General features: G+C 38.8%; 1 protein-coding gene across 1 annotated transcript in view; it reads left to right on the top strand.

Moving 5' to 3' along the window:
- Positions 1-19,768, top strand: part of ZDHHC13 (zinc finger DHHC-type palmitoyltransferase 13) — a 57,228-nt gene extending 37,460 nt beyond the window's left edge. Inside the window, exons 15-17 of the mRNA XM_071218147.1 lie at positions 3,718-3,875; positions 14,423-14,520; positions 19,179-19,768. Coding sequence (XP_071074248.1) covers positions 3,718-3,875; positions 14,423-14,520; positions 19,179-19,317 — 395 coding nt within the window. The 3' untranslated portion in view covers positions 19,318-19,768. The remainder of the gene's footprint in view (positions 1-3,717; positions 3,876-14,422; positions 14,521-19,178) is intronic.
- The last annotated feature ends 6,527 nt before the right edge of the window (positions 19,769-26,295 follow it).

Here is a 26,295-nt window from a genome sequence, read left to right as displayed (position 1 = left end):
GTACCCTCACTCACTTCTACTTTTCCTTGTAAACTCTTGTATGTCGTATTGTGGCTGAGTGGCTATAACCCTAATAGAAACAAAGTGAATACCTCTAAGACTCTTTCAGAATTGGGGCCAGAAGTAGTTCTCAGTACTTTAGAAGAAGACATTGATAAATTTGAAAAATGGTCAAGTACAGATTTGTCCCCAATTAAGGGAGGAAAAACCAACTGCTCAAGTACAGAGCAAGGAAGTGATAAGCAAATAAAACAAACATAAAAAAGGTCGATGGTGAGAGGGGTGGTTGGGGGGTTGCTTACCATAATTAAGGAGCAAAACACTGAAAGCCCATGCAATTTGGTAAATAGCAAGTTGCAACTTACAGAGAATTAATAGGAAAACTATAACAATCTTTGAAAGACTGGAACAGTATCTTGGAAGAAAACATTAGATTGCTTGTGTGTGGCGCTGAGGAGGGAAACTCACTTCTCAGGAGCAGTATAAAAGGGTGTTGAGTCTCATGTTGGAAATGACAGCTGTTCTGAGGCAGCTGTGGTGCTCAACTAAGAGAAACAGATTAAATTGAAGCAAGAAGGAACTGGGGTAGCTTATTAAGAATTGCATGATTATGCTTTCAGACCTTGGAATGGGTTACCTGACTATAAAATTGTAGAGCACTTTTAGTTTGTTTATTTAGGCCTTATTTATCTGTTTATTATTTATTTAATATGAAAGCTTTAGGAGAATTTGGCTGTAGAGGCAGTGGCTTCCCTTGTACTCTTTTTCCATCTGCTCTTCTGTTAGGTTCATGCTTTAGTCTTAGATTTTGCCAGTAGAGTACTAGTTTGTTGCATGAGCTAAATTCTGGAGTAATTCAGGGAAGTTTTTGCCCTACGTTTTTTTCTTTCTCTCTTAGTATCTAAACGCTGACTCTCTCTCTTTGGCTGTCGTTAGTTTAACATTTGCTTAGTATTTGAAAAGGTAATTCTTCCTACACTTGTTTCTCAGTTTCCCAGATCTCCTCCTCAGAAACATCCATTATTACAAGTTTGTCTTGTTCGGGGTTTCATTTTTAGAAATTGTTAATTAACATCTATGTGAAATAGGTTATTTTTTGCCCTGCCATTAGTGTGAAGAGGGCTTCAGTGACCTACTTCCCACCTAAGCTTTTCTTGGGTGCCTCTGAAGAGGAGGGAATGCTTTTGCAGCTGAACGTAACTGTCATCAAATGGGTCTAATGGAAGGTTGTGAACCCAGAGCTCAGTTTTTGGCAAAGGCCACCAATTGTCCTGAGCACTGGAATTTTAAAACCTCTTAGATTATGTCCTGTGGTATAAGAAAGAAGACTTTTTGACAGTGCTTCTTTGGGTTCTGAGAGCTGCCCTTTTAAGGCTGGACAATAAAGCATATTCCTGGAAAACTCTTTTAAGTTTGTCCATGGACCCAACTTGTCTCTTGGATTTGTACCGAGGGGCAAGGAGCCAGATTTTACACTATGCTTGGCTCTCCTCTCTTCTCTCTCATCACTAAAAATAGTCACCTTTGTTTGGTATCCATGTCCAGCACAAAACTGTATTGATAAGGACAGAAGCAATTTTCCATCACATTTGGCCTTTCCAAGTTGCTTTTTTTATTACATGCATCTGTCCTTCTCTCTTTGTCTTTTTTCTCTGGCCTTGAAACTAATTTTTATATTATGTTTTGTTTCTCAAGAACGGTTCCACCTTGCATTTATTTACAACCGTGTAGACAAGCTGAGTATATTTTGGTTTTTTTATTCACTTATATTCTAGCACTTTTTCTTTATACTGAATGAGTGTTATCACTATTTCACAGACTTGAAAATGAACTTGTGCTCCATTTCTCTAATGAGGCCTCACCGTCATCCCACCTCCTTTGTATACTGTTAATACTTGATACTAGAGCCCCACTGTTCACTTCCCTCCTGATGTAGTGCAGTTCATCTTCATTCATTTCATTTTCTATGAGGTCTGTTTTCAGAGTAGAGTTCAACTAACTCCAGAAGGGGTCATCATCCTACAAGTTACAGGGAGAATGATTTTATATCATGTCAGGAAGAACTTTGTAATTGTCAAAGCTGTCTCAAGATGAAAAAGGTTAACTTGTTTTTAGCCATGGACCACCTGATAGGAATGTTTTAGAACAAATTAAAATGTTATATTGAGTAAGTAATGTTGTGGCTAGTTGTAGTCATATCTTTGATATTAAATCATCGGGCAGTCCTATGGAAATTTTAATTTGAGGTCCTACCATGCTGTAAAAAAATTGCCAGAAGGGAGCAGTAGAAATCCATAAGCTGAAAGAAAGTATATATGCTTTCCTACTTAGCAGCTATATCCTCCATCTACTGTTGGAAATTATATTCTCTTTTGTGATATCAGGTGCATGGGATGCATTTCCCTTTGCTGCGCTAATGAGAGCTCTAGAGAGAGAGTTTGTAATTTGCCCTAACTTGTTACCTTGATTGTTACTTTATGATGATTGCTTTTAGAATGCTTTTGATGTCTATTCGTGAAAGACAAGACACCTCCTTTAAAATAAGACTCAAAAAAAAAAAAAAAAAAGTATAGATAGAACTAGATTTTTTTGACATTTAGTCTCCATTTTAGGAGACAGGTGATAGTAGTGATAGACTCATTTTCTTCCTGTACCAGGAGCCCTTAAATGCTACTTTGGGAAATTGTCTAAAACTACCTGTCAAATTGTCAAAGGCTTTGTGAAACTTCAAGGTGCAAATCCATAGACTTCTCATTTCAAAAATAATTCACCTTTCATGCATGGTCATGGAACCTGTAAAAAAAAAAAAAAAGTATTTTGATTTGCCTTGAAGTTCTTTTCCCTTGTATCTGCTGCTTCCTACCTGTATTTCTCTTTACTGCTCCTTTTAGCTACATGGGTTAGAGATTTGATATCGTGAAGGCCCTAAGTGAAGGCCTTTTAATTGGCATGTGTGTATTCCTGGGAAGATACTGAGCTGTGAACATATGAATCATGCTCTATATTCTTTTCCCAGGGGTGTCTGGGCCTTTCCCCATGTAGGACTAGTTATGGTGCCAATACAGACATGCACCCATGTTGGCCTCCCTGCATGCTGTTGGGGTGTGGTGAGGAGTTGTGATACCAGTGTTATCTAGGTGCTTAAAGGGTTTTTTGTGCTCACAGCAATGGCCTGTTGACCTGAATCCTTAATGACTCAGTTCTATAATAGACCTATAACTTGCTGCAACATGAATCGATTGGAGAATTTTCTAGGAAAGGGATTTTATTGCAGATTGTTCTAACTGATCTTCTAGTTCGTATTTCTTTTGAGTAATTAAGACAAATTCTAAAACACAGGACAGATGTTTTATTACATATAATCATTCTTAGTTGTCAAATCCTTGAACTGTTAACTCCTTTTCCAGTGGTATTTTATTCTGAATCTGCTGATCTTAATGAAGATTTTATGGCCCTTACTTTACTTTTCTTCCTTCACTGTCAACTGCTAATGTGTTATCATAGCTTTATTTAACACAGAAGTGCTGTTTTCTCATCTTTGGTAGTTGTACTGGTGTTTAGAAGGAAAAAAAATCATAAAGTTGAGTTCTGATTTGTGTCATTATGTCTTCCTTTTTGTTCTCACTGAATAGAACTGCAATGATTTTATCTTCTTGGAGAGTAATCATTAGTTTCTTGACTTTTTTCATAATGAGTTCCTTTTTTGTGAATTCACAGATTGGTCCAATCATTGTGCTACAACATTCAAAGAAGATGGACTATGGACCTACCTCAGTCAGATTGTGGCCTGTTCTCCTTGGGTTTTGTATATCTTCATGTTGGCTGTTTTCCATTTCTCATGGTCAACGTTTTTGTTATTAAATCAACTCTTTCAGGTATTTATTTTTCTTCTTATTATGCCTTTGAATAAAATTTCCAATAACCTGTAGCAAGGTAGAAGACTTGCATTTTTTTTTTTAGTTAAAGAAGTTGTGGGTTTACAGAAAAATCATGCATAAAATACGGAGTTTCCATATGTGACCCTGTTGTAACACATTGCATTAGTGTATTATTATACATTTGTTACAATTGATGAAAGAACATTTTAACATTTGTGCTATTAGTATAGTCCTTGGTTTAACTTAGGGTTCACTGTTTGTGTAGTACAGTTCCATAGAGGATTTTGTGTTTTTTTAAAAATTTTTATTCTATTACCATATGTACAACCTAAAATTTTCCTTTTTAACCTCAATCAAATATATAATTCATTGCTATTATATTCACAATGTTGTGCTACTATCACCATCATCCATTACCAAAACACTTCCATCATCCCAGGTAGAAACTCTATATGCTTAAGCCTTATCTCCCTATTCCCTACCCCCCCCCATCCCCTGGTAACCTATATTCTCGATTCTGACTCTGAGTTAGCATATTCAAATTATTTTATATCAGTGAGATCATACAATATTTGTTCTTTTCTGCCTAACTTTATTTCACCAACATTATGTCCTCAAGGTTTATCCGTGTTGTTGTGTATATCAGGACTTCATTCCTTTTTATGGCTTAATAATATTCATTGTGTATATATACCACATTGTATTTACGCATTCATTGCTTGATGGACACTTGGTTTGCTTCCATCTTTTGGTAATTGTGAGTAATGCAGCTATGAACATCAGTGTGCAAATATCTGAGTTCCTGCTTTCAGTTCTTCTGGGTATGTATCTAGAAATGGGATTGTGGTAGTTCTATACTTAACTTTATGAGGAATGGCCAACGTTTTTTCCACAGTGGCTGTACCGTTTTATATCCCCACCAGCAATGAATAAGTGTTCCTATTTCTCCACACCCTCTTCAACACTTGTAATTTTCCATTTTTTAATAGTTGCCATTCCAGTGGGAGTGAAATAGTATCTCATTGTGGTTTTGATTTGCATTTCCTTAGTGACTAATGATGTTGGGTATCTTTTTATATGCTTTTTTGGCCATATATCTTCTTTGGAGAAATGTCTGTTCAACTCTTTTCCTCATTTAAAAATTGTGTTGTTTGTCATTTTGTTGTTGAGTTAAAGAACTTCTTTATAAATTCTGCATAGTAAACCTTTATCAGATATGTGGCTTCCGTATATTTTTTTCCCATTGTGTTATACTTTCACAATAAAGTCCTTTGAGGAGCAAAAGTTTTTAATTTGATGAGGTCTCACTTACCTGTTTTTCGTTGCTGTTGCTTGTGCTTTGGGTATAAAGTCTAAGAAACCATTACCTAGCACAGGGTCCTGAAGATGCTTCCCTATATTTTCTTCTAGGAGTTTTATAGTTCTGTCTCTTACATTTAGGTATTTGATCTTTTTTGTTTGATTTTTGTATACGATGTGAGGTAAGGATTCACATTCATTCTTTTGAAAATGGAAATCAAGTTTTCCCAGCACCATTTGGTTAAGAGACTATTCTTTCCCAGTTCAGTGACCTTTGCTCCCTTGTCAAAAATTAGTTGATCATAAACATGAGGGTTGATTTCTGATCTCTGATTCAATTGCTTCATTTTACTGGTTTATTGAGATTTTTTTTCTTCTTGAGTCAGCGTAGGGAGATTGTATGTTTCTAGGAATTTGTCCATTTCATCTAGGTTGTCTAATCTATTGGCATACAGTTGTTCATAGTATCCTCTTATGGTTCTTTTTATTTCAGTGGGTACAGTGGTAATGTCCCCTTATCATTTCTGAATTTAGTTATTTGTATCCTTTCTTTTTCTTTTTCGTCAGACTAGCTAAATCAGTTTTCTTGATGTTTTTTCAAAGAACCAACTTTTGGTGTTGTTGAATCTATTTATTTATTATTAATTTTTTTTTCCATTCTCCCCCCCCCCCCCCCCAGTTGTTTGCACTCACCCTCTGCTCTCTATGTCCATTCACTGTGTGTTCTTCCATATCTGCTTCTCTGTTTCTTCTTGTCTTTCTCTTTAGGAGGCACTGGGAACCGATCTCAGGACCTCTGTTGTGGGAGAGAGGCACTCAATTGCTTGACCCACCTCATCTCCTGGTTTGCTGCATCTCTTACTGTCTCTTCTCTGCATTTCCCTTAGTTGCATTATCTTGCTGTGCCAGCCCCCATTATGTGGGCCACCAGCTCTCTGTGGTGCGGGCCAGCTTACCTTTACCAGGGGGCCCTGGAAATTGAACCTGGGGCCCTCCTGGACGGCAGATGGGAGCCCAATTGCTTGAGAGCCACATCTGCTTCCCAAGACTGTTATTTTTTAAATCTGTATTTCATTTATCTTTGCTCTAATCTTTATTTGCTTGCTTTGAGTTTGGTATGCTTTTCTTTTTCTGATTCTTCCAGTTTTGTGGTTAGATCTCTGATTTGAAATCTTTCTTCTTTTTAAATGTAAGCATTTATATCTATACGTATCCCTCTCAGCGCTGCCTTCACCGCCTCCCATAATTTTTGGTATGTTGTATTTTCATTTGAATTTGCCACAAGATATTTCCTAACTTCCCTTGTGATTTCCTCTTTAACCCATTGGTTGTTTAAGAGTCCATTGTGGGAAGCAGATTTGGCTCAATGGATAGAGCAACCGCCTACCACATGGGAGGTCCAGGGTTCAAACCCAGGGCCTCCTGACCCAGGGCCCCCACGCAGTGCTGATGTGCACAAGGAGTGCTGTGCCACGCAGGGTGTCCCCCGCGTAGGGGAGCCCCACGTACAAGGAGTGCACCCTGTAAGAAGAGCCGCCCAATGCAAAAAAAGTGCAGCTTGCCCAGGAGTCGCACCGCACACACGGAGAGCTGATGCAGCAAGATGACACAACGAAAAGAGAAGCAGATTCTCTGTGCTGCTGACAAGAATACAAGAATACAAGAGAACGCACAGTGAATGGACACAGAAAGCAGACAACTGGGGGGGGAGGGGGTGGGGAGAGAAATAAATAAAAAATAAATATTAAAAAAAAAGTACAGTGTTTAATTTCCACATTTTGTGAATTTGCCCTTTCTCCCTCTGTTACTGGTTTCTAACTTCATTCTATAGTGGTCAGAAAAGATACCTTGTGTGAGTTCAGTATTTTAAAATTTATTGAGACTTTTTCTGTGACTTAAGATATGGTCTGTCCTTGAGAATGACTCATCCGCATTCAAGAAGAATGTGTATTCTGCTGTTGTTGGGTGAAGTGTTCTATAGAAGTCATTAAGTCTAGCTGGTGTAGACTACCATTCAAGTCTTCTGTTTCCTTATTGATCTGTCCACATGTTCTATTGATAATTGAAAGTGGTATATTGAAGTCTCTTACCGTTAATAAAGAATGATCTATTTCTCCTATCAAATCTTTCGATATTTACTTCATATGTTTTGGGGCTCTGTCATTAGGTGCATGTATATTTATAATTGTTATGTCCTCTTCTTGAATTTACCCCTTTATCAGTATATAATGACCATCGTTGTCCCGCATAACAGGCTTTGACTTAAAGTCTGTTTTATCTATTAGTATAGCCACCCCAGCTCTTTTTTGGTTACTACTTGCATGGTATATTTTTTTCCATCCTTTCACTTTAACCTACTAATGTCTTTGAACTTAAGTGATTCTCTTTTAAACAGCATATAGTTGCAACATATTTTTCTATCCATTCTGTCAGTCTCTTCCTTTTGACTGCAGAGTTTGATCCATTTAGTTTAAATTCACTGTTGATAATGCAGGACTGTCTTCTGCCATTTTGCTTCTTAGTCTTTGTCTTATACCTATTTTGTCCCTCAATTCTTCCATTAATGCCTACTTTCATATTTATTTGATTTTTTGTGTTCTAGTGTATTAAGTTCCCCTTCTCATTTCTCTCTGATATATTTTTTATGTATTTTTCTTATGGCTATGATGGGGTTAAAATTTAACATCCTGAATATATAACAACCCATATTTGATTTGATAATTGACTTCAATTGCACACACATACTCTGTTCCTGTACCCCTCCATTCCCCCACCTTTTTTTTTTACCTGTTACACATTTTATCTTTGTACATCCAAAACCATAGATTTTTTTGTAACTTTTTATGCATTTGCATTTTAGCACCTGTAATGTGTAAGAAATGAAGTTATATACCAACAGATACAATACCATAGTACTGGCATTTATAATTAATTGCCCAAATGGTTACCTTTCCCAGAGGTCTTTATTTCTTTATGTTGCTTTGAACCACTGTCCAGTGTCTTTTCCTTTCAGTCTGAAGAACTCCCTTTAGCACTGCTTGTAAGGCAGGTCTAGTAGTGATGAACACCCTCGGCTTTGGTTCATCTGGGAATGCCTTAATCTCTTCCTCATTTTTGAAAGAAAATCTCGTTGGATATAAAATTCTTGGTTGGTAGTTGTTTTCTATCAGCATTTTAAGTATTTCGACCTTCTTCCTCAGTGTTTTCTGATGAGAAATTGGCACTTAGTCTAATTGGTTTTCCCTTGTACATAGCACATTGCTTTTCTCTGGGAGCTTTCAGAACTCTCTCTGTGTTCTTTGCATTGGACAGTTTGATCACTGTGTGACTGGGCAGAGTTTTCCTAAAGTTCATTCTGTTTGGTGTTCTCTGTTCTTCTTGGATGTGCGTATTCATGTCTTTTGCTAAATTTGGGAGGTTTTCTGTCATTATTTGAATATTTCTACTGTCCCTTTCTCTTTCTTCTCCTTTTGGGGTTCCTATAATGAGTTTATTGGTATGTTTGATGGGTCCCAGGGTTCTCTTAGGCTAGTTTTGCTTTTTATAATTCTTTTTTCTTTCTGCTTCTCAGCCTGACTCATTTCAATTGTCCTGTCTTTGGGTTTGCCAATTTTTACTTCTGCCAGTGCCAATCTGCTGTTGAAACCCTTTTGAGAATATTTCATTTCAGTTCTTGTGATCTTTAACTCCAGTAGTTCTGTTTGGTTCCTTTTTAAAAATCCTATTTATTTATTGAGATTCTCATATTGCTCATTCATTATTTTCCTGATATCCGTTAGTTCTTTCTCTATATTTTCCTTCATCTCCTTGAGCATTTTGAAGATCATTTTTTAAAAAAAATCTCTTTCTGGTATTTCTACAGCCTCCTCTTCTTTGTTGATATTTTTTGGATTTTTATCCTCTTCCTATATAGTTGGGCAGTCATTTCCTGTTTTTTGTTGTTGTTGTTTGTTTGTTTAATTTGTTTTGTCTTTTGGTCTTATAATCTTTTGTTACATGTGGAACATTTAATATTTTTAAATGTTAAATTTGAGATTTATTCCCTGAAATTATGTTTCTTGGTTTTGTAACCAGCTGGTATGTTATGACAGATTTTCTTGAGTTTCAATAGCTAACAAAACCAAGCAAATCTGAGCAACAAACAACTTCACCACTGATGCAAATTGGCTTTTCATAACCTGGTACTGTCAGTCAGAGTTCAACCCTCCCATTAGGCAGGTCAGCCCAAGGTGAATGCAGGGTGCAGGGGCCTCCCTGTCTTTTCTGGGCCTGTGTCTTGTCCCAGGCTTGTGCTTACTAGTAGCCCTGGAGTTCCCCTATTTATAGGAGTTTGAATGTCCCCTCTACTTCCCAGGAAACAGATCTTTTTCCCTCTGCAGGGTCTTCTACTGCAGTACTTAAAGCAGGTAAGCCTTTACCCTAGGCTGTTTGCCTCAGCACCTCAATGGTTTCTTTTTTTTTAAAGATTTATTTATTTATTTAATTCCCCCCCTCCCCCGGTTGTCTGCTCTCTGTGTCTATTTGCTGCATGTTGTTTCTTTGTCCGCTTCTGTTGTCAGCGGCACAGGAAGTGTGGGCGGCGCCATTCCTGGGCAGGCTGCACTTTCTTTCGTGCTGAGTGGCTCTCCTTACGGGGCGCCTTGTGCGTGGGGCTCCCCTACGTGGGGGACACCCCTGCGTGGCAGGGCACTCCTTGCGCACATCAGCACTGTGCGTGGGCCAGCTCCACACGGGTCACGGAGGCCTGGGGTTTGAACCGCGGACCTCCCATGTGGTAGACGGATGCCCTAACCACTGGGCCAAGTCCGTTTTCCTCAATGGTTTCTTATACTGCTTTCCTTGACTCAAGCTGCTTTTGTCTTGAGGGCAAATTTTGGGAGGGGAGGCACACCAGAGAGGAGTTTCCCAAGTCAGTTTTTCCATCGGGAACAAGGACAGAGACCCACAGAAGGAATGCAGTCTGGTTCTTTTTTTTTTCTTTTTTTAAAGATAGAGAATTCTTTTTTTTTTTTTTTTTTTTAAGATTGATTTATTTCTCTCCCCTTCCTCCCACCCCCACCAGTTGTCTGCTCTCTGTGTCTCCTTGTATTCTTGTCAGTGGCACTGGGAAACTGCATCTCTTTTTTTGTTGTGTCATCTTGTGTCAGTTCTCCTCGTGTGTGGTGCCATTCCTGGGCAGGCTGCACTTTCTTCGCGTGGGGCAGCTCTCCTTACAGGGCGCACTCCTTGCATGTGGGGTTCCCCTATGCGGGGGGCTCCCCTACGCGGGGGGCTCCCCTGTGTGGCACGGCACTCCTTGTGCGCATCAGCACTGCACATGGGTCAGCTCCACACGGGTCAGGAGGCCCTGGGTTTGAACCACAGACCTCCCATGTGGTAGGCAGATGCCCTATCAGGTGAGCCAGATCTGCTTCCCTGGGCTAGTTCTTAAGTACTCCGGGGAAGGAACAAGGGAGGGGCCAGGAAGGGTCCCAGGAGCTTCTAACATATATCACCAAAACTGTGCTTTGCTGACTTGACCCCTGCCCAGCCAGTGCAGCCCTTCAGCTATCCTCCACAGCTTTGAGGATTCATACTGTCTTTAAGTCTCCTCCGCTGCCTTTTTCTGGGGTGGGGTAGAACAGTGGCTGCCCTCAGAGCCAAGCCCCCAGCAATATGAAGTAGCAAATGAAAAGCAGTGATTCACAAGGATCCTGGGGAAGTGGATTTTTATGTCCTACTGTAGTACCAGCAAGCTTTGCGAGGGACCATAACCCACTGCTGCTGCCACAAGAGTGGAGGGTAGGTGCTGGTAATCATCGTAGAGAGTAATTTACTGTTATCTACGTAATTTGCTAGCCTCTTCTTCCTGCTGTTCTCTGGGTGCTGTACAGTGTTCTACTGGACTCCACAGTTTCAAATGAGTTGATTCAGACAGTTCCTGCCTCTTTAATAGTTGTTCTGGTAGAGGGACTGATTCTGGGAGCTTCCTTCTCTGTCATCTTTTCCCTTAGCCCCAAGACTTGAATTTACAATCAGATTTAGATTCTGGTTCCATTCTGTCACTTTTTGTGGGTCTAAGCATGCCTTTTGACCACTCTTGGATTTCAGTTTCCTTGTCTGTAAAATGGGGATAATAATGCCTGTCTTCTCTTATAGTGTACTTTAAAGGTTAGAATAATATATCGCTAAAGCTGGATGCCACCTCATAGTCTATCTAACCTGATGTCCCTCTTTTACAGAAAGAAATATAGAAAGGCGAAACATTTTCAAAGTCACCCAGTCGGTGGCAAAATCAGAACTGGTATCTTAAGTCTTCTGACAATCCCATTCAAGTGCTTTTTCTATCATACAGTTAAATTATATAATATGTGAAGACATGATTAAACTGTAAAGCATTGTACAGATGTGAGATGATCTTTTTCTTCAGTTTTTCCAAACTTGTTTATTACTGTTTAGTACTTAAATGAATGGAAGTGGGAAAGAAATGAAAGATGGTAACACTAAGGAATGGACGTGGTAATTACACTTCTTGAGAAGGTCATGGCAATGAGAAAGTTAAACTTCAGGGCAGTAGCCACCTTCAACTTTCTACCTAGTTTCTGTCGCTCTCCTGTGATCTGTTTTCACCTATGAGCCTAAGCTAATTTTCATTGTTTCTATGACCTGTCCACATGGAATGATAAGTCTGAGCCAATTACTACATGATCTCAAGTAATTAGAGCTTTACTCAACAAATGCAAAATGTATTCTACTTTCACTGGGAAGTAACCAATTCAAAGAAAGAAAGACATGCTAAGGAAAAGAATTGAGTTAATACTGACTGAACTGAGACTTCTACACTTTCATCCTAATCTCTTATCTTTCTGGCATCAACAGTAATAAGAATGGATATTAGCATCGGTGATTATTAATATTAATTGCTATCATTAATAATACTTAGTATTTACATATGCTTTACATTTTCTAATGCACTTTCACATCTGTTTCCTCACATGTATTTGAGATGTAAACAGTGTCAAAGTACCATTTCTATTTTGTAGATGATTAAAGCTAAATTTAAGAGATGTTGAGTGCCTTGCTTATGGTCATAGGGCTAGTAAGAGGTGGAGTTAGAAGTAAAACCTAAGACTTGAGATATCAATTCTAATTTCCTTTCTTCTATTTGGACTCTTAGAACAAGTATATGAGACTATAAGATTCTTATTTTTTAAGAAAAGGTTAGTATGTTTGTCTTTACTTTCTAAGGTAGAAAAGTGGGCTCAATATTTTGGACAATTTTCATAAATGAAAATTCTGAGCAAAATTACATTCTCATTTGCCTTTAATTAAGAAAACATCCTAGTTATTTGAAATCTTTTGTTTCCTGAGCATTCCCATAGGCATGGTTTTGACTGTAGGAGGCCACACTGAGTGTGGAAACTGCTGGGCTTTTCTCTCACACTGACCTAGGTGTCAGTCCCTCTTTGGGCACTTTCTAGCTAGGTGGCCTTAGACCAGTTACTTTACCTCTCTTAAGCCTCTGCACTAGGTATTTTAAATATATTATCTCAAATCGTTAAACGTCTGATGAGGATGGTGTGAATATCTCCTTTTTTTAAAAAAATTTTTTAATTTATTTCTCTCCCCTTACCTCCCCCATTGTCCACTCTCTGTGTCCATTTGCTGTATGTTCTTTTGTAACCGCTTCTATCCTTATCAGCAGCACCAGAAATCTGTGTCTCTTTTTGTTGCGTCATCTTGTTTTGTCAGCTTTCCGTGTGTGCGGCACCATTCCTGGGCAGGCTGCACTTTCTTTCACGCTGGGTGGCTCTCCTTATGGGGCGCACTTATTGCGTGTGGGGCTCCCCTACGCGGGGGCACTCCTGCGCGGTAGGGCCCTCCTTGCGTGCATCAGCACTGCGCATGGGCCAGCTGCACACGGGTCAAGGAGGCCCGAGGTTTGAACCGTGGACCTCCCATGTGGTAGACGGACGCCCTAACCACTGGGCCAAGTCCGCTTCCCTGACTATCTCTATTTAACAAATAAGGGACTTGTTAATTTGAATTGTTTTGAGGCTTAAGTTAGGTAACTCAGTGAATGGTAGTGGGTTTTTTTTTTAACTTTTTAAAAATTGAAGTTTATCGTTCATACATGAACATCCATAAATAATAAGAGCATAGTACAAGTTGTACGAACTTATAAAACAAGCATGCATAACATCATACAGGGCTCCCATACATTACCCCACCACCACCGCTTTGCATTGTTGTGAAACAATTGTTACAAACTATGAAGTAGCATCATCAAAATATTACTACTAACATTATTACTAACTGTAGCCAATATCTTACATTTGGTGTATTTTTCCCCACCCATCTTGTTATTGACACTCTGTATTATTCATTCAAAGTGTACGCTCAGTGGCTCTCATATATATCACCTAGTTGTGCTACCATCACCTCAGTCAATTTTAGAATGTTTTCATTACTCAAAAAAGGAAAAATCCCATTCCCCCTTGTGCCCCCTACTGTTGTTCCTTAGAATTGGTAAAATATTTTCTTTGCCATTGCTGCAAAAATATTACAGTATTACTGTTAACTATAATCCATAAATTACATTAGTTGCAGTTTTCCCATTTGTCACCATATTATTAACACTTTTTAAAAGATAAGTATAACTGAACATTGCTGATTTATAAATGTGTTTGTAGCTGAAAAGGGTAGTCTGTGGATGTAATATTTTCAATTGAAAGGAAGCTAGAGAATAAAACCACTGAATGATAGTGGTTTAAATTACTTGAGATCTGTTAAGTTAACTTTCCCTAAATTTATGGATTTAAATGGTCTTTAGTTTATTAGACTTTTAAACTTTGGTCCCTTTTCAAAGAGATGCTAAGAGGAACATGTTGAGTTAATTGTACTAAAATTTACCTTATATTGTTTTATTCATCTAAAAATTGCATGCTATATATATCAAGAATCCAACCATGGCCGTAAGCCATGGCTTGCATTCATAAAACAATTTTTTTGACAACTGTAAGTCAATGTAGAGTACTTTCTTGAAGGTTAATAAAATTTAGACAACCAAAAAAAAAGAACATGCCCAGCAGCCGAATTTATGTAAGAGAGTACAGTTTATGGCTGCTTAATCTTCGCTCTAGCCATGATCCCTGGGTAGAAGAGTAGGTGGTATTGTCTTTGGGGAAGTACTGAATGAGGCACGTCCAGGAGTGATAGAGCTACAGTATAGTGAGCTTTTTCACATGTCTTCCAACCTTTTTCAGATTGCTTTTCTGGGCCTGACCTCTCATGAGAGAACGAGTCTGCTGAAGCAGAGCAGACATATGAAGCAGACTTTGTCCCTCAGGAAGACACCATACAAGTAAGTGAGATCTACTCTGGCCACCAGTGCCACTGCCAATGGCCATGCCACTGTTCTTGAAATTGCTCTCTGGCAGAGTTGAACCAACCCTTCTTTCTTGGCATCCTCGGTGATGGGGAGAGGTTCTTAGGGTCATTACCAGATGATAGACCGTGGTCATTAGCCCCGAGGTGGAAAGAATTTGGGATTTAGTCTACGGGACCCAGCACAAATATGAGTGACTTTGAAGTATTGCCAAGATGGGGAATTTCTCCAGTCAAGCCACAAGGTCTCAAGTCACTGTGAGATAAGTAAGCATGTGGCTGAAAAAGCCAGCCACAAGGCACTCTGTAGAAAGCATTAGAATGGGAGTCTGCCAAGATTACAACCTGGCTTTCTACCACCCATAATTCTTTTGGTCCTATGTTTAATGTGCCCACCTGTGTCAGGTAGAAGATAGTATTCAAGTTTGGGATATTTTCCCCCAGGACATTGTTTGTATAAAACCTATCCTCAGTTGAAACTGAGAGTATTTGTAGGAAGGCTGTCATCTTTTGATATGAAAGATCAGGCTTTGAAGCTTATCTCCCTGCCCCATTTAGCAGGGTCTTGGAGGCTGCAAGTGCTGCAGAGGTGACCCAGAGCCCTCCAGGGATTTGAACACTCACCACATATCTTATGAGTAGTCTATTTTAAAGCATACTCGTGGTACAAGATGAAACTGTTAGACTGTTAGACATTGAAATCAGAGATTGGGATATGACTACAACATGTATTTAGAGAGGAGAGAACCTGATTTCATTGGGAGGAAAGATAGCTAAAGTGATGGGGGGTGGGGGAGGTGTAAAGTTTGTGATGATTGTTTCACACTGGCAGTGATACTGAAGTTCCTTTCTCAGTGGTTTGACCAGACAATAAATATTTACTCCAATACAGTAGGAAGCCTTTGTGATAGAGGTGGAATTTTAAGCTGGGCCTTAAAAGATGTGGCATGGGTCATGGTAGAGATGGGAGGAAGGGTATTCTAAGCCCTAGAGAGTTATAGGAATAAAGGGATAGAGGTGAAACATCTTGGAGACATTTGGGAATTGGTGAGTAGTGGCAATAAGAGCTAGAGGAACTAATAAGAAAGCCTTAGAACAGGGGTTCTTAACAAGGGGTCGAGAGCTTGAATTGAAATTCAGAAGAACATTATTCTTATGGGGACATGTTGGTGCGGATGTGATATATTTGTTAAGTAATACACAGTATAGTGTGGGCTTAGTAAGTGGTCCGTGGAACAAAAAAGTGTTAAGAACCACTGCCTTAGAGCTTCCAAAATCTGGTCCAAACCAGATTTTCCTTGTTTGTCATCTTCTAAGCTACTTTTACTAACTACCTCTTGAGCCAGGCCCTATAAATTCCCAACATGTCTCTATACTGGTGCATCATCAATTCCATATAGTCAGCCTTCCTAGGAAGCTACTTTCTGATTAGCGTCAGTACTTTTATGAACGTTCTCACTAAACAATAGCAGTAGCTTCATAATCATCTTCATATGGACACATGTGTTGTGATGTGTGTGGGGGATTGGGTTAGGCACTTAAAAGACGACATAAAAATAAACATTCCTCACAACTGGAATAAATAGTAGTACTTTAGGAATTTAATGGGAAAAAAATGCTGCTGGAGACTGTTGTAATCAGGAAGACTCCAAAATGGAAGTGGCTCTTGACCTGGACCTTGAGAACTGGTAGGACTTAAAAGGATAAAGGGGTTATCTTGAGGTAAGGCTGGGGGAGTATGGGTCCCAGGATAGGTGAATGACCTATGCAGAAATAATCATAGGAAAGATTAGGGTTTGAATAGCTGGACAGTAGCTTTATAAAGATGAGTTTAGGGAGCTAAATCCTGTTGGGCTTTATTGTGTAGCCTTGAATGCAAAGCTTAGGAATTTGGATTTGAGCCTGTGGGTTGAGGAGTATGAGTATCTTTAAAGGATTTTGATTGAGAGGTGAAGGGTACAGATTTTTAAGTTTCGATATATGCATACCTCATTTTATTGTGCTTTGTTTATTGCACTTCACAGATAATGTGTGGGGTTTTTTTGTTGTTTTTTTTTTACAAATTGAAGTTTGTGGCAATCTGCTTTGAGCAAGTCTTTTGGCACCATTTTTCCAAAACCACGTACTCACTTCTTGTCTTTGTGTCACATTTTGGTAATTCTTGAAATATCTCAAACTTTTTCACTATTGTTGTATCTGTTACAGTGACCTGTGATCTTTGATGTTATTATTGTAATTGTTTTGGGGTGCAGTGAACTTATATAAGATGGCAAACTTAATCTATAAATGTTGTGTGTGTTCTGACTGCTTCACCAACTGGCTGCTCGCTTGTTTCCCTTCCTCTCCTTGGGCCTCCCTATTTCCTGTGACATAACAGTATTGAAATTAAGCCAATTCATAACCTTACAGTGGCGTCTAAGTGTTCAAATGAAAGGAAGAGTGGCATGTCTCTCACTTGAATCAAAAGCTAAAATTGATTAAGCTTAGCGAGGAAGGCATGTTGAAAGCCAAGCTAGGCCAAAAGCTAGGCCTCTTGTACCAGTTAGCCAAGTTACTAATTACTTGTGAAGGAAATTAAAAGTGCTACTCCAGTGAACACACCAATGATAAGAAAGCAAAATGACCTTATTCCTGATATGGAGAAAGTTTTAGTGGTCTGGATAGAAGATCAGCCAGCCACAACAAACCCTTATGTCAAAGCCTAAACCAGAGCAAGGCCTTAACTCTCTTTAATTCTATGAGGTGAGGAAATTGCAGAAGAAAAGTTTTATGCTAGCAGAGCCAGGTTCATGAGGATTAAGGAAATAAGCTGTCTCCCTAGGACTTTCACAGCTAGAGAAGAGAAGTCATTGCCTTGCTTCTGAACTCCAAAAGATAAACTGCCTCTCTTGTTACGGGCTAATGCAACTCATGACTTTAAGCTGAAGCCATTGCTCAATTACCATTCCCCAAATCCTAGGGCCCCTTTAAGAATTATGCTAAATCTACTCTGCCTGTGCTTTATAAATGGAACAACAAAGCCTGGTTGACAGCACATCTGTTTACAATATGGTTCCCTGAATATTTTAAGCCCATTCTTGAGAACTACTGCTGAGAAAAAGAGATTCTTTTTAAAGTATTACTCCTCATTTACAAGGCACCTGGTCACCCAAGAGCTCTGATGGAGATGTACGAGATGAATTTGTTTTCCTACCTACTAACATACCATCCATTCTGCAGCCCATGGATCAAGGGGTAATTTCTACTTTCAAGTCTTATTATTTAAGAAATACATTTCATAAGGCTACTACTGTCATAGATAGTGATTCCTCTGATGGATCTGGGCAAAGTACCTTCTAGAAGGGATTCACCATTCTAGATGCCGTCAAGAACATTTGTGATTTATGGGAGGAGGTCAATATATCAGCATTAACAGGAGTTTAGAAGAAGTTGATTCCAACCCATGGATGACTTTGAAGGGTTCAAGATGTCAGTGGAGGAAGTAACTGCAGATGTGGTGGAAAGAGTAGGAGAACTAGAATTAGAAGTGGAGCTTGAAGATGTAACTGGATTGCTGCAATCCCATGATAAAACTCGAATGGACGAGAAGTTGTTTCTTATGGATGAGCAAAGAAAGTGGTTTCTTAAGATGGAACATACTGGTCAAGCTGTGAGCATTTTTGAAATGGCAACAAAGGATTTAAAGTATGATGTAAACTTAGGTGATAAAGCAGTGGCAGGTTTTGAGAGGATTGACTCCAATTTTGAAAGTTCCGTGGAAAATGCTATCAAACAGCACCACATCCTAAAGAGAAATCTTTTGTGAAGAGTAAATCAATGCGGCAAACTTCACTGTAGTCTTATTTTAAGAAATTGCCACCCACGCCAACCTTCAGCAACCACCACCTTTGTCAGTCAACAGCCATCAACATCGAGGCAAGACTCTCCAACAGATGACAGATTATGACTCACTGAAGGGTCAGATGATGGTTAGCATTTTTAGCAATAAAAAGTATATTTTAATTAAGCTATGTACACTGTTTTTTCAGCCATATGCTATTGCATACTTAACTGACCACAGTATAGTATAAACAGCTTTTTTATATACTGGGAAACCACATGTGACTTGCTTTATTGCAGTATTAGCCTTATTGCAGTAACCTAGAACTGAACCTGCAATGTCTCTGAGATATGCCTGTATAGCATGGTTTTGAAAAACTAAACAATATGTAAGATGATTTGGAAGGAAAGGAGACAGGGACATCATTTAGAGAACTACTTAGAAGGTTTAGGGGGGAAAAAGCCTGAAATAATAAAAGTCTGAATTAGGACAGTGGGAATGGAAAGAAAGAAATGTATTCATGGAAGTAACCATCCCAATGAGTGGGGGCCCCAAAATTAAGGGATGAAGAAAAGCCAAATTAAGTGTCTGGGCAGAGGCCAGGGAATCTCAGAATAAGGATTCAGGAATGGAACTAAGCTTTGGTTCTCAAGTCCCAGTAAGCCCAGGAACTCCGCAGATTTACCTCTAGATTCTTGCAGGATCTTCAAAGGATGTTGTATATTGTAAATTCACAATGTTTGTTTATGGTTTGAATGAATGTCATGAACTAGTCAGGAAATGTAGTAAGACATATTCTCTTCTTTTCTTGGCAGCCTCGGATTTACACAGAACCTCGCAGATTTCTTCCAGTGTGGCTGCTTTGGCCTGGTGAAGCCCTGTGTAGTAGATTGGACATCACAGTACACCCTGGTTTTTCATCCAGCTAAAGAGAAAGTTTTTCGCTCAGTATGAAGAAAAACAACCCTAAAGGCCCACTCTAATTTGTTTTTGTTTATTTTGATGCCCTGTGATTTGAAAGTGAAGATTAGAGTTCACATAATCCCAAAGGAAAACACTGGTGGTTTTAAAAAGCTGTTTGGTAAAAACAAAAGTTCTTGATTAAGGTATTTCACTTTTTTAGATTTGGCAAGATGGACTGTTCCTGAAAGAGCTTGGCAGACATCTAAAAAACTTTTATATTTTTCACCATAAAATGCATATTACTTAAAAAAATAGATAATATTCACTAATTATGGATAAAATAGAGTGTTTTCCGATACCGTATTGGCTGTTTCAAAATAATACTTATTCTTTAAACTTGTAATTTTTGATAAATTGTCTTTGTTGTATCTATAAATATGTAAAAATATTTAAATTTATTTGTTTTGCTTCCACACTTAATAAAAAAATGTTTGTGTGTGTATGTAGTTGAGATTTATTTTGTAATACTTAACACTTCTAGAATCTTTTTTTTTAAACTAGAGTAACTATATTTATATAGGATAATAAACTTTAAAAGCAAAACAATTAGAGACAAGGAAGGACATTATCAATTAATAAAGGGGGTAATTCACCAGGAAGAAATAACTATCATGTATGTGCACCTAACCAGGATGCCCCAATTTATGTAAGGCAAACACTGGCAGAATTGAAAGGAAAACTAGATGCTTCTACAGTAAAAGGTGGAGATATCAATACACCACGCTCATCATTGGATAGCACATCTGGGCAGAGGATCAGTAAAGAATCAGAGAGCTTGAATAATATGTGAAACTAAACAAAATAGACATATATAGAATATTACACCCCAAAACAAGTTCCATTGGTCTATATGTCTATCTTTATGCCAGTCTAGAATCTTAAATTGTGAAAAGATGTATATAGGGCATAAGAAACCAAAACACAATTGTAGGAATAAGTTGAAATCATTGTTAACACTGATAAGGTTTAATTTAGTTTCTCATCTTATTTAGAAAACTGAACATAGGAAATCTTAAAAATTAATATTATTTGTAAAATTACTTAGTACACTCAAAATATTAGACTAGGTGATAGTAATTGCTAATTCCCCTTGTTTTGGAGGAAATGCTAATTCAACATTAACTTTTAGTTTAATGTATGTACACTCTTGGGCATGTTACCTTCCTGCTGAATGTTTTCAGTGGGTTCCTATTGCTCTTCAGTAAAATTTAAAATACTCGTTATCTGTAAGGTCCTGAGTGATGTAATGCTTTTTGTTTACCATTCTCATTCTGTTAAGAATAAGATCACACTTTATATCCTGATCACATTGATCAGCTCCTCAGGTATCCATTCTCATTTCTTTTACAGAGCCTTTCCAGATAAGGAACCTAAAGCCCAAAGAAGTTGCATGTCTTCTCCAAGGTCACATTGATACTAAGTGGGGTAGCCACTCTAGGTTAACATCTCTTAGCTCCTATATTCTACTGCTTCTAGTTGATATTTAACATGGAAAGCACATTTCATTCATTTAAAAATTACTCCATAATTATGTATTGTGTACCGTACCTGGTTTTGTCAGCTGTAAGATAATACATTTGGTATATTAATCATGGAGTTTCCAGTAGAGAGGGAAGTGAAGATAAATGAAACCATAATATAAGAAAATATTAAAAATCATAAGGGTGCACATAAAATAATGTTGAGAGATTGAAGAGATTCATGGTGAGTGTGATCAAGAAGTGTTCGTGGAGAATATGGCATTAAAAAGGATTTCAGGAAAGTGGATGTGGCTCAACTGATAGAGAGCATCCACCTACCATATGAGAGGGTCCAGGGTTCAATACCCAGGGCCTCCTGACCCACATGGTGAGCTGGCCCATGGTCAGTGCTGCCGCGCATCAGGAGTGCTGTGCCGCTTGGGCGCCCCTGCGTAGGGGTGCCCCACACGCAAGGAGTGCACCCCGCAGGGAGAGCTGCCTCATGTGAAAAAAGTGCAGCCCACCCAGGAGTGGTGCCGCACACAGAAAGCTGACGCAGCAAAAAAGAGATGCAGTTTCCCGGTGCTGCCAAGGGTGCAAGCGGATGCAGAAGAACACACAGTGAGTGGACGCAGAGAGCAGACAATGGGGGGAGGGGGGGAGGAAGGGGAGAGAAAAATCTTTAAAAACAAGGATTTCAATGATAGTTTGGAAATGTGGAGTTGCAAGTGAAAGGCATTTATGTGAAGAGAGTAAAACATGTTTTACGTGAGTAAAAACAAAGTTGTTAAAGCTTGAAGTATATCCAGAACCATGATTGGCAGGGTCTGTAGGATGTTCGAAGTGGAGAGCTTAGTTAATAAATTAGAAAGGTAGGTTAGGCCACATTACCCAGGGTTTTGAATATTAGACTAAGGAGCTATAAGATTAAAGTGAGCAATAAGGAGCTATTTCTCTGTTCCTCTCTCCCTAGAAGTCCTTGAAAAGTTGTGTGTAGTCAGTGTCTCCAATGCCTCTCTTCCTGTACTCCTAAAAACACCACTACAATAAAGTTTTCACCCCCAGCATTCCATGGAAAGTGCTGTTGTCAAGCATGCCAGTGCCCTCTGTGTTGCTAAATTCAGTGGTCAGCTTGGACTCCTCATTCTATATAACCTACCAATAGCATTTGAAGGTTGATCACTCCCTTTTCCTTAATATATTTTTTTCCTTGGCCTCCAGGAGACCACATTCCTGAGATTTCTCCTAATCTCATTGGTAACTCCATCCTTTCAGTTACTCAGGTCAAAACCTTAGAAGCTTTCTTTTTTCCTATTTTTTTTTTAATTGAACAGGTTGATTTTTTTTTTTAATTTAGAGAAGGTATATGTTTACAGGAAAATAATGCATAAAATACAGAGTTCCCATGTATCACCCTATTAGTAAAACTTTGCATTAGTGTGGTATATTTGTTATAATTTATGAAGAAGCATTTTTATAATTGTCCATTATTTATAATAGGGCTCACTGTGTTGAACAGTCCTTAAAATTTTTATTCTACCATCATACATACAACCTAAATTTTCCTCCGTTAGCCACATTCAAATACAAAATTCAATGCCATTAATTATGTTCACAATGTTGTGCTCCCATCACCACCATCCTTTCCCAAAACTATGGTCAACCCAAATAGGAATTATGTACAATGTAAGCATTACACTCCCTACCCTCACCCCATCCCCTGGTAACCTATAGTCTAGGTTCTGACTTTTAGGAGTTTCTTGTTTTAATTATTTCATATCAGTGAGATCATATAATAAACTGTCCTTTTATTTCTGGCTTATTTCACTTGATGTTTTCAAGGTTCATTCATATTGTTGTATATATCAGAATTTCATTCCTTTTTATGGCTAAATGATATTCCATTTAATATATATACCACATTTTGTTTATCTGTTCCTCAGTTGGTGGACATTTGGAATGCTTTCATCTTTTTATAATTGTGCATAATGCTGCTATGAGCATCAGTGTGCAAATATCTGCTTAAGTTCTTGCTTTCAAATCTTTCTGGTATATATCTAGCAGTGGGATTGCTGACGCATATGGGAATTCTATACTGAGCTTTCTGAGGAACTGCCGAACTCTTCTGCAGTGGCTGTACCCTTTACATTCAAAGCTTTCGGTCTTTCACCATTACGCATGGTGTTAGCTGTGGATTTTTCATATATTCTCTTTACCAGGTTGAGGAAGTTTCCTTCTAATCCTAGTTTGCTAAGTGTTTTTATCAAGAAGGGGTGCTAGATTTTGTCAAAGGCCTTTTCTGTGTCAGTTGAGATGACCATGTGTTTTTTTTCCTGTTAATGTGGTGTATTACATTAATTGATTTTCTTACGTTTCTTATGTTCAACATAAGAAACCCTTGCATACCTGGTATAAATCCACTTGATCATGGTGTATAATTCTTTTAATGCGCTGTTGGATTTGGCTTCCTAGTATTTTGTTGAGCATTTTTGCATCTATATTCATAATGAACTATTGAGCTGTAATTTTCTTTGCTTGTGGTATCTTTATCTGGCTTTGCTATGAGGGTGATGTAGGTCTTGTAGAATGAATTAAGGTGTCTCTCCACTGCAGTTTTTTTGAAGGTGTTTAAGCAGGATTGGTGTTAATTCTTCTGGAATGTTTGGAAACATTCCTCTGAAGCCATCTGGTCCTGGACTTTTCTTTGGAAAGTTTTGGATTACTGATGCAATCTCTTTACTAATTGTTGGTTTGTTGAGATCTAGTTCTTATATCAGTGTAGGCAGTTTGTATGTTTCTAGGAATTTGTCCATTTCATCTTGGTTTTCTAATTTGCTGGCATATAAGTATTCAAAGTAACCGCTTATCATCCTTTTTTTGCTCTTCTTTTTCTAGTTCTTCCGGTTTTGAGGTTAGTTTTCTGCTTTGAAATCTTTCTCTTTAAGTATCTGGAGCTATAAATGTTTCTGTCAGCATCCCCTATGTTTTGGTATGTTATATTTTCACTTTCATTCACCAAGACATTTTCTAATTTCCCTTGTGATTTCCTCTTTAACCCATTGGTTGTTAAAAATATGTTGTTTAGTTTCTACATATTTGTGAATTTTCCCTTTCCCCTTCTGTTAATGATTTCTTCCATTGTGGTTGAAGAAGATATATTCTGTGATTTCAATATTCTTTAATTTATTGAGAATTGTTTTGTGATTTAAGATATGGTCATCCTTGAAAATGACCCATCTGCACTCAAGAAGAATGTGTGTTCTGTTGTTGGGTGCAGTGCTCTATATGTGTCTGTTAGGTCTAGTTGGTTTAGAGTATCAGTCAAGTCTTGTATTTCCATGCCTCCCCGAAGCTGTGCTTTCTTGACCTGCTCAGCAAATAACAGCCCTTCAACTTAGCCGTCAGCCCTCCGCTGTTGCTGGCAGTCCTGAGGAAGCAGTGTCTTAGTTCCCCTCAGCCACTTTTGTCAAGGCGGTTTGGAGTAATGGCCACCCTTAGAGCCAGGCCCCCAGCGATCCCAAGTAGCTAATCAAGAGACATCATCAGCGATCTGCCCATGCCCACCCCTGATGTTGGGGAAGTGGATTTTTCTCTCCCTTTCTGTCGCTGGCGAGCTAGCCAGGGTGAGTGATGGGCACCATAACGGCTGTGTGGAGAGAGCACTTTACTAGTCTTTACCCTACTTTACCAGACTCTTCCTGCCACTCTTCCCTGAATGTTGTACAGTGTTCTCCTGGACTCTGGAGTTTTGCAAAAGTTGATTCAGACAGTTCCTGCCCGTTTAGTAGTTTTTCTGATGGGGGGACCGAATCCTGAAGCGTCTACCCCGCCATCTTCCCATAATCTGCGTTTTTCACAAAAAGAAAGTTTGTGGCTACCTGAGTTGAGCACATTCCAACAGCATGTTCTCACATGTCTGTGTCACGTTTTAATTAAGGTATGTACATTGTTTTTTGTTTTTTGTTTAGTCATAATGCTATTATATACTTAATAGACTGTAGTATGGTATAAATGTAACTTTTATATGCACTGGGAAGCCAGAAAATCCATGTGACTCGCTTTATTGCAATACTTGCGTTTTTGCAGTGGTCTGGAACTGAACCCCCAGAGTCTCTGAGGTATGCCTTTACTTCCCAGTTACCCTCACCTCTTGCCTGAATTGCTACAACCTTTCTATGGCCTTTTTGCTAGCAGCCTTGCTCTACTTCAGTCACTTCTCACTCAATCAGCCTGAGTGGTCCTTGTAAAAGACAAATCATGCCACTCCTCTGCTCAGAACCCCCCAGCGGCTACTCATTTCAGCAGAGGACAAGTCAAGCTGTTACAGTGGCTTACAGGGCCCCGCAGGTTCTGACCTTCTGTCCTGTATTCCCACTTGCTGGTCTTCACACGCGTGCCGGGCGTGCATCTGCCTCCCGCCTTGCCCTGCCTGGTACCTCTGCCTGGAATGCCTTTTCCAGATACCCACCTGGCTCACTGCCTCACCTCCAAGCCTTTTTTCAAATGTCACTTTCTCAGCAATGCCTATCCTGACCAGCATTTAAAAAGTTGTGATACCCTTTTCCTGTACCCTTCCTCCCCTTTACCCTGTGCTACTTTCCTCCCCATAGCACTTACCACCTTCTAACATAGGGTAATTTATTTATTATGTTTATAGTTTACTGTCTGTCCCTCTGCCCACCCCATTACAATATAAGGTCCTTAAGGCAACTTTGTTTTGTTCACTGATGTATCCCCTGCATCACAAATGTTGTCTGGCATATAGTATGTGGGTGGTAAATATTTTTTAAATTAATTTTGTTTAATGCATTTGTGGAATGAATTGTAGGGTTTTTAAGCAGGACATGATGTGACCAGAGTTGTGTGTTTAGGGACTGATTCTCAACTTGGGGGACAGAAAGGCCTATCTGAAGCACTTGGGGAGATTTTTCAAGATATATCCTACCTTCCCTTTCTCACCAGCCCCTACCAAGTAGTATTCTCTTATTGTGATCCAGAGACCATTTACATCAGAATCTCAGTTGGGGCCCACTTGTTTAAAATTCAGATTAACCACCTCAGACTTTCCAGATCAGTCTCTGGGGAGTGAGTCCTGGTATCTGAAGTTTTGACAGGTTCTCCAGATGATTCATATGTGTACATGCTACAGTTTGAGAATCATTTAACTAATGGATCTTACCCACCTCCATTCTGTTTTGGTTTTTCCCTTAGGTACATGTTGGTGTGAAAGTTTATAAAAAGAAAAGTTTAAGTATCAGCATTTTATGGTTAGGCTGATGTGATGAAAACCAGATTCTAGAAACAAAGTTCCTGGGTTTGAATCCTGGATTTGCCAATTACACACTACCTTTGTCTCTTTGGGCAAATGTTCACCTTCTTACTGCTTCAGGTTCCTCATTCTATTATGTGATTAATGAATATTAAGAAGTTTAAATGTGCTAATATATTATAAAGTGCTTACAATTTTATTTGCGACATAGTAAGTGCTCAGTAAGTATTGGCTTTTATG

Source organism: Dasypus novemcinctus, chromosome 10, assembly GCF_030445035.2.
Source record: "Dasypus novemcinctus isolate mDasNov1 chromosome 10, mDasNov1.1.hap2, whole genome shotgun sequence".
Lineage (NCBI taxonomy): Eukaryota > Metazoa > Chordata > Mammalia > Cingulata > Dasypodidae > Dasypus > Dasypus novemcinctus.
This window is presented reverse-complemented; position numbering and strand designations above follow the sequence as displayed.